Below are 9,291 nucleotides of genomic sequence, written 5' to 3' on the forward strand. Positions count from 1 at the left end.
ATAATGAGAAATGTATTAAGTATACAGGGTGGGCCATTTATATGGATACACCGTAATAACATGGGAATGGTTGGTGATATTAAAGTCCTGTTTGTGGCACATTAGTATATGTGAGGGGTCACCACCCATCTTGAGGAGTTTGCCCCCTCACATAATGTGCCACAAACAGGACTTTAATATCACCAACCATTCCCATGTTATTACGGTGTATCCATATATATGACCCACCCTGTATAATGATTTAACCTTACCAGAGATTGATCAGAGATCTGATGCAGGTAATGCGCTGAGGATTGTGGGTAATGGAGTCCTTTTTTATTGTCTCCTGCAGTGTTTCACATGTTCTACCTGCCGGAACCGGCTGGTCCCTGGTGACCGGTTTCACTACATCAACGGCAGCTTGTTCTGCGAACACGACAGACCCACAGCACTCATCAATGGCCATTTGAGTTCACTGCAGACTAATCCTGACCCTAACTACTGCCTGACCAGAAAGTGAGAGCCACATTCTTTCTGCCATCAAAGTTTCCCACTTAGATTCCTCTGATAATAGATTCAGTATATATCCTCATATCCAAACACACCATTCAGGCATTAACATATCACAATTATTGCTTCTTATATCTGCTTTATTTACATATTGTAGTTTTAAGGAACAGATATTGTTCATGTGATGTTGTATCATAAAATAATATTAGTAGTAGTAGTAGTAGTAGTAGTAGTAGTATTTGAGTTTATAACTAGAAATGAGTTCACTTAAGACAGTAATATGTTTATCATAAATTAATTTATGAATGCTTTATTTTTAAGCAAGAATTATGCAAAAAATGTAGGCCTATTTTATCCAAAGGTTAGGTTATAGCCTATAAAAATAAAGCATTGATAAATTATTTTATGACAAACATATTACTGTATTACTAAGTGAACTGATCGGTCATCAATATCAGTCATAATACAGATTAGACAATAATAATAAAGTGCTAAGATTATCACAAATAAACAAAAGATTTTGATGCACGTCATTCATATTAAATTGTATATTCCACGCCATACCCGCTACAATTGAGAATCACTTTAAGCATGCAGACGCAGTTAAGACAAGTGTATTTTCACTCTTGGGGTATGACGACAAGACTTAAGCTGTGGTGACATAAATAAAATGGTCAACCCATCTTAAATCCACCCAGAGACAAACAGATTGTGCTCTTCATAACTAATGATAACTCAGTAACACTGACTAATAGATTAGATGCCTCTGTATATGAAGTGACGTGACAACTGTGTATATATATCGGTCATTTTCCTTGGTAAGTAAAAAATATTTCAGATGTAGTCTTATTATATCAAACTCATGTCACATAAATGTACAGTGATCAACAGTATTTCTTGAGTTCTGTCAGCGAGTGTAAATAGGAAAAAGGTCAAATTTCCATGGTAAAATTAAGGAGTAACCTTTCTACAAGAAGAAATAGATAATAAAGAGTGACATAACTAAGAAAACCCTTGTTAATATCGTTTGAACATCAGTATATAATATCACCACTCTTTGGTAGCATATATGATCTACCTGTAGCAATGCTTTGAGATAATATGCTGTTAATAGAAAATATGTTTTCTTTAGGTCACAAATGGATAACCTGACATTCAGATACAGTGTACTCTTACTGGACGGACTGCAAGTTACACCTCAGTCCAGCAAGCTCACGTTCATTTTTCTGTTGATAGCTTATGTCTTTGTGATGGTGTCTAACATTGGGATTTTGATTCAGATCTCAGCAGAAAAAAGTTTACACCAGCCTATGCACATTCTTTTCTGTCACTTGCCAGTGAGTGATATTATGGGATCAACTGTTGTCATACCGCGTTTACTGAAGGACTTATTAACAGACCCCTCTGAGCGCTACATCACATATGTGGAGTGTGTTTTCCAAGCTTTTTTTGCACATTTATATGGAACAACATCCCATACTATTCTAATGATCATGGCCTTTGACAGATATGTGGCCATATGCAATCCACTGCGATACCCAACTATAATGAGCAATAAAATGATAGTTAAACTGTCAGCAGGAGCCTGGGTTGCTGCAGTAGTTCCGGTGGGAATTCTGATCGGCCTCAGTGTGCGTCTGTCTCACTGCAGATCATTCATTACAAACCACTCTTGTGACAACGCTTCACTATTTAAACTGTCCTGTGAAAATACAGTGGTTAATAATATATATGGATTAACTTTTACTGTTGTTTTATTCACCTCCTCAATGGGGTGGGTGTTATTGACATATCTCCGAATAGTGATGGTATGTATAAAAAGCAAAAACAAAGCAACCAACACCAAAGCCATTAAAACCTGCAGCACTCACTTAGCTGTTTATGTAATCTTGATTGTCTTTGGTTTTGTCCCAATTTTTCTCCATCGTTTTTCTGAGTATGCTGAGAGTAGGAAGTTTGGGAGTGTAATATTTCATGTTATACCAACAGGATTGAATCCAATAATATATGGTTTACAAGTCAAGGAAATAAGACAAAGAATGTTAAAACTTTGCAGAAAAAAAGTTAATTCTAGCTGATTTTCATTTATTTACAGATTTATTTATATAATAAATCAGCCACTACAATGATGTGAACATATTTTTTTTTTGTGCAAATTTGAAATACTTCAATATGTATTTTCATTTCTTCCAAAGGATTTCCTGTGTGTATAGGCATAGCAGACAAAGCAGGTAACATGTATAGACATGTATAACATAAATATGTGATAACACACAGCATAAAGCATGAAGGCATAATTTGCAGCTGGTGTACATTAAATAAATATTAATAAATATTGTTAATTTGTTATTTTCACCATTTCAAGAGTATGATATAATTACTTTATATGATAACGAGGATGTATTAAGCAATATGGTTATAAATAAAAAATAGAGTGCAGAAAATGGAATAAAGCAGGCAACATTTGTGCATCAGCATTTGCACATGAGAAAGCAAGAATATTTTAAGCTTCTTTGAGCTTAGTTTGAGCCAGCCTTAGATTGTTAGTATCACAAAATTCCCCAACTGTTTCTCAGATTGTAAAATGGGTACTTCACCCTTCATCCTTTCCGTTGTGATTATACAATATCAGTAGATGGTATTGCTATATTGCTGTCTATAAGTATAGTTACATTCAAAATAAGCTACCCAAATCCTTTGGATACTTTCAGTTGGATGGCGTACTATACATAAACAATTCTCCATCAGACACTGAGGTTTATTAATCTGGAATGTATCCTTTAATATTGGTTAATATGTATTTTAGTTTGTCCTTATTCTTTGTCATTTAATTAATATCTAGTTCAGTCATGAAACTCTAGTTGGCACAAACTTATATGCCCTTTAACATGAAATCTACTAGCAATCAGATAATTTACTAAACAGTTGTTTTCCAGATGGTCTGTTGTCACTGTTGCACAGCAGTTTCCTGTCTGCAGATTGCGTTTGCTCCATATAGCTTAGTTTTTAATCTCTAATCTACTTTCCTTGCTGTTTGAATTGCTTAATATAATTTAATAATCAAAAAATATCTGATATTATCTAATATTGTCTGTCACATTAATCTGACTTCGCTAGCTTTAATGTAAATCGTTATCGCTAACACAACGCGCTAACATGCTTCTAGCCAGTTAACCTGCCATTCGTGCTTGTCATCTTTTTTCTCTCGTGCGCTTGCGCCATTTACGAGTCCATCAAACAACTGTGGTGAGTCGGATCAGTCAACAAACAAGGTGAGTCGCAGGGCCGTGCACAGACCTTTTGAGGGGCATGTGTTGAAACTGAAAAAGGGCACTCCCTCCCTTTTTTTATATGAAGATTATTTAGTAAGCCTACATAAAAAGAAGAAATGGTCACATGTTAATGACAAATTCGATAACACAAAATAATAGTCTCAAAAGCTTTAGATTAATTCACTATATATAATAACCATAATAATGATCAAGCGTAGCGTCAGTTCTGGCAGATCACGTTAGTCAAGTTCGCATCAGCTGACTCTCAGCTGATCCACATCTATCTATTGACCTTAATTAGCCCCGCCCCTTTTCAGCGCTGTGCTCGTTGTCTTTGTCTTCCGGTCTTGGATTTTCACAGTGATCTTGCGTATTTATAAATGAACGGCTCGTTTTAAAATCTTCCTGGTCTACTGACATTTGTAAAGACATCTGCTTTAAACATTACAATCCTCATGATAACTTTCGTTAACTTTACATTAAGTAAATCCACTTCAAAAGTGAATCACTCCTGGACAGCAATGCCATAGAAATATACAGAGTGGCCGCAAAAACAGAAGTTCAAAGACAATATTCTAAAGATGGCTGCACCCTCATTTCTCTGGCGCATAAGGTCTATAGGAATACAATGCCTATCACTGTTTTCATATATAAGCTCCTTCAGTATTATCAGCAGCTATCGTGTTACTCAGGAGCTGATTAAATGTCAAAATTCGGAAAACATCTCAGATTAATTTAAATTTGTGAACTTGAACATGAGATTTGCTAGCCTGACTACGTCAGACTTCTTACTTCCGCTCAATTTCATTTCGCTTCTGTAGTCAGTCTGATACAGCGTAATAGCTTTCCGTTTGCCTCCGGCCTGAAAACAGCCGGGCCAATCAACGAACAGAGGGCGGACTGAGAGCCGTGACGTAGACACTGATTGGACTGTGGATGCGTTGATTTTTACTTCACATAATCTGCAAAAGTCGCGCACAGCCATGTTCACTCTGGTATTTCGCTCGATGGTTTTGTTTTCGCATCATACATGTGTTTACAGTGGAAGTTAGATGCGGCTGAGCATGCGCATAACACACGCCATAACCAAACGTTATGTGATTGGCTTACAGGTAACCAATGATTTTAAACTTCAGACAAGCGCCCCCCGCGAGAGAGAAAACACTTCTCTATTATGCCATTCCAGACTCTGTCTACGAAGCAAAGCGAAGTAGCAGAGTTTGGTATTACCAGGCTAGAGATTTTCTGCATTGGTCATAAACTGCCTGATTGAAAGTGACCTCAGTCTACATTGCTGCTCGCATCGCTGCATTATTGACACAGGACTCGACGTGATTCACTCTCCATTCATCTAAAAGTCTTCATGAAGCTAAGTTCCTTTTCAATGCTCATTGCTAAAAGCTATCAGGGTATTGGCAACATGCTTGTGGCTTGGGCTTATCTAACTAGGCTTATGCGATCATATTGGCTATGCGTGTTACTATCTTTTGTCATTCGCAACTGATGGTGTTGCACACGCTGTGCTTTTAGCACTATGCAGCACAGATTCAAGCAGCTTGCAGTGATAGTTAAAAATTCATGGTGCAAACGGAATAATTTCTGCTGTGGAACAACTCTAAAAAAAATATAGTAAACAGTCACTATTCAGTTGAGTCACTTCAGCGTTTTCGGACAAGAGTGGTCTATCTATTTTTTGGAAACGCTTCTTTATTCTGTCCAATTATTGCAACATGCTGTGTTAAAGTTACCACATGCTTGTGGCTAAAGCTATCAGATATCAGCAACATAGCCTACTTGTGCAAAATACACAGTACATTCACCACAGAGGTCTGGTATTCAACACAACAACATTGTAGCTTGATGGTCCTGTGAAGGAGTGTGGAAGTCGTCATCTTCACCTCCACAGCCGATAGAATCCGTAGGACGTGAGCAGAAATCATTTTCATGAGTGAGGAGGCACGCTGTATTCATAGCTTAGCTGTGCGCTGCATCTGACTCAAAGTTACAGGGTATATGAGGAGCTCTTTTCCAAAACGCTATAAATCCATTTAAATAGTTTTCAGGAAAATATATACTATTTTTTACCTAGACCCACACATTTTGTGAATATTCAATTTATCCTGTTAAATTTTTATTTTTTTTGGCTCAGTCTGAACATGTTGAACAATGATTATTAAATCAAACAACAAAATTGTTGATGATAAATTCAAAGTTATTATTTTTTTCCAAAACGCTATAAATCCATCAATTTTTTTTCCCCAAAACGCTATAAATCCATCACCTTTTTCCAAAAATTGATGGTGTGTCTTAAAAAAAAAAAAGAAAAGAAAAAGGCATAATAAATACATTGGCATTCAGTCTTACAAATTTAAAATCGATATATTGTTTTATTTGAATGAGTTGTCAGGATGATTTTCTCATAGTTTTGAAGCAAATATTCTAGGCTACGTGATACAATTTTCAAAAGTCGTGTGAAGAAATAATCAGTATGGGTTTCATGGCCTTATTTCAGTGACAATTGTTTTTTTTGTTTTTTTTTTCCACAAACCACGCATAAATGTCATTATCTCAAAACTACAAACTTTTACATACATGCTGCTAATATATTATTGTAGCAGAGTTTGTGCTAAATACAGTGTAATCAGATTTTAGCCATGAAAATGTCACAAGTAACAGAAATAAGAACAAATGTCAACGCATGTCAGAACACCTCCAGGGCCCAGAAAACACCTCAGACCCCAGAGGGTTAAATTGCGCGTGCTCGCTGAGTCTACGAGTCCGTAGGCCGTCCAATTCAGCATTTTAACGCTCTGAAGTGTGCTCAGCAGCGCACCCATTTTACCCTTGAAGCGGTCTTCCGCGAAGCCCGCATAGATGCAGGCTCCACACACTTTAACTACCCAGGAATCCTTGCGAAAGGCCAATCAGACAACGGATGAGAGGAGATTTCGCTCACGGACAATTGTTGACATGGCTGAGAAAAAAATATTACGTTTTTTATGACCTAGATGTACATTTTACCAGTTGTTACCTACAGTTTATACAAACATTATGGTCATCGACCAGTGGTTGATGTCTCAAATGTAATAATAGCGCGTTGAATAATACGATCGCATTATGATTCATTAAATAAAAAGAACCGAATGTCAGGGCTTTACTGAGTCATATCATATGTAAACATAGTATGAATATTGAAACCTGTAAATTCATCTGAAACTCATGCACATTTTCATTATGTGTTAAAATTGTAATCTTAGTTCAAATGGAACATTATGTATTATTATGTACAACTGTATAAATCATTTAAATAACCATGATGTATCTATTGTCTAATGCCCAGGTGGCATGCATAATATCAAAATACAGAACTGTAAAATTAGGCTGTGTAGTTGACATGGAGATAAGACGTCGGAGTGCAAAAATGTGATTTCTCCTGTCCAACAACAACCAGACCGTTATTTCCGGCGTGACGATCGAGTCTGTCCAGAAAATACCGCTCAATGTGCCCTCGTGTTCTCGCGCTATAGGTCTGCATTACATGACATCACCAAAGTGTGGACTCTGAGGAAGTCCACAAGTCCGGAGTGTGCCATTTGGGACAGGGCCTTTGATGAAAACAACAAAACTTGCAATCACAGTTGGCTAAAATGCATTTGGGAAACACATCCCTGGTAAGTAGTGCACCAATCACAGAAAAGAGAGCTAAACATGTATTTTCACCTTTGGGGTATGATGACAAGACTTAAGTTGTGGTGACACATAAATAAAATGGTCTAGCCAGTTTAAATATATTCAGAGACAAGCAGGTTGTGCTCTTCATAACTAATGATAACTCAGTAACACTGACTAATAGATTAGATGCCTCTGTATATGAAGTGACGTGACAACTGTGTATCTATCGGTCATTTGCCTTGGTAAGTAAAGAATATTTCAGATGTAGTCATATTACATCAAACTCATGTTACATACCTGTACAGTGATCAACAATATTTTCTGAGTTCTGTAAGCACATGTGAAAATTACAAAAAAGAAGGCCATATCCCCTTTTAAAAAATTAAGAAGTAACCTTTCTACAGGAATAAATACATAATAAAGATTGACACAACTAAGAAAACCTTAGTAAGTATCTTTTGAACATTAGTATATGACTTATCTCTGGAAGCATATATGATCTTCATGTAGAAATGCTTTGAGATAATATGTTGTTAATACAAGTGTTTGTCACTTAATCTGTATGTTTTCTTTAGGTCACAAATGGATAACCTGACATTCAGATACAGTGTACTCTTAGTGGAGGGACTGCAAGTTACACCACAGTCCAGCAAGCTCACGTTCATTTTTCTGTTGATGGCTTATGTCTTTGCAATGATGTCTAACATTGGGATTTTGATTCAGATCTCAGCAGAAAAAAGTTTACACCAGCCTATGCACATTCTTTTCTGTCACTTGCCAGTGAGTGATATTATGGGAACAACTGTTGTCATACCGCGTTTACTGAAGGACTTATTAACAGACCCCTCTGAGCGCTACATCACATATGTGGAGTGTGTTTTCCAAGCATTCTTTACACATTTATATGGAACAACATCCCATACTATTCTAATGATCATGGCCTTTGACAGATATGTGGCCATATGCAATCCACTGCGATACCCAACTATAATGAGCAATAAAATGATAGTTAAACTGTCAGCAGGAGCCTGGGTTGCTGCAGTAGTTCCGGTGGGAATTCTGATCGGCCTCAGTGTGCGTCTGTCTCACTGCAGATCTGTGATTCAAAACCACTTTTGTGACAACCCTTCACTATTTAAACTGTCCTGTGAAAGTACAGTAGTTAATAATATATATGGATTAACTTTCACTGTGGTTTTACTCACCTCCTCAATGGGGTGGGTGTTATTGACATATCTCAGAATAGTGATGGTGTGTATAAAAAGCAAAAACAAAGCAACCAACACCAAAGCAATAAAAACCTGCAGCACTCATTTGACTGTTTATGTAATCTTGATAGTCTTTGGTTTTGTTCCAATTTTTCTCCATCGTTTTTCTGAGTATGTTGAGAGTAGGAAGTTCGGGAGTATATTGTTTCATGTTATACCACCAGGATTGAATCCCATAATATATGGTTTACAAGTCAAGGAAATAAGACAACGAATGTTAAAACTTTGCAGAAATAAAGTTTATTCTAACTGATTTTAATTTATTTACATATTCATGTAAGGAAGTACTGAAATGTAATGATGTATAAGCATTGCAAATTTTAAATGTGAAATATACTTTAAAATGTATTTTACAGGAGCTTCTTTCTATCATTTCTTGTATATATAATTGTGACAAAACAGTTAAGAAATAGTACAAAGCATCATACAATTCATGGATATAGACTAAAGTGCATAATATACAACTTGTAAAGACTGAATAAATACAAATAATTACAGTTCATTTGTTATTTTCTTAATTTCATACATTATGTTACAGAGGATGCATTGTAGCAAAAAAGAGATGCATTCAGGATATATTAGGATTATGT

General features: G+C 36.3%; 2 protein-coding genes across 2 annotated transcripts; both read left to right on the forward strand.

The window, feature by feature from the left end:
• Positions 1 to 1,628: 1,628 nt before the first annotated feature.
• On the forward strand, positions 1,629 to 2,567 carry LOC311277469 (olfactory receptor 4C11-like; the record flags this gene model as incomplete). The annotated part of the gene is made up of 1 exon (XM_084387779.1): positions 1,629 to 2,567. The coding sequence occupies one exon, from the start codon at positions 1,629 to 1,631 to the stop codon at positions 2,565 to 2,567; it is 939 nt and encodes a 312-aa protein (XP_084243905.1).
• A 5,448-nt stretch (positions 2,568 to 8,015) lies between these two features.
• Positions 8,016 to 8,954, forward strand: LOC311277622 (olfactory receptor 4B13-like; the record flags this gene model as incomplete). The annotated part of the gene is made up of 1 exon (XM_084387994.1): positions 8,016 to 8,954. The coding sequence occupies one exon, from the start codon at positions 8,016 to 8,018 to the stop codon at positions 8,952 to 8,954; it is 939 nt and encodes a 312-aa protein (XP_084244120.1).
• Between the last annotated feature and the right edge of the window lie 337 nt (positions 8,955 to 9,291).

This window comes from Rutilus rutilus (genome assembly GCF_951802725.1).
Source record: "Rutilus rutilus genome assembly, chromosome: 18".
NCBI classification, from domain to species: Eukaryota; Metazoa; Chordata; class Actinopteri; order Cypriniformes; family Leuciscidae; genus Rutilus; species Rutilus rutilus.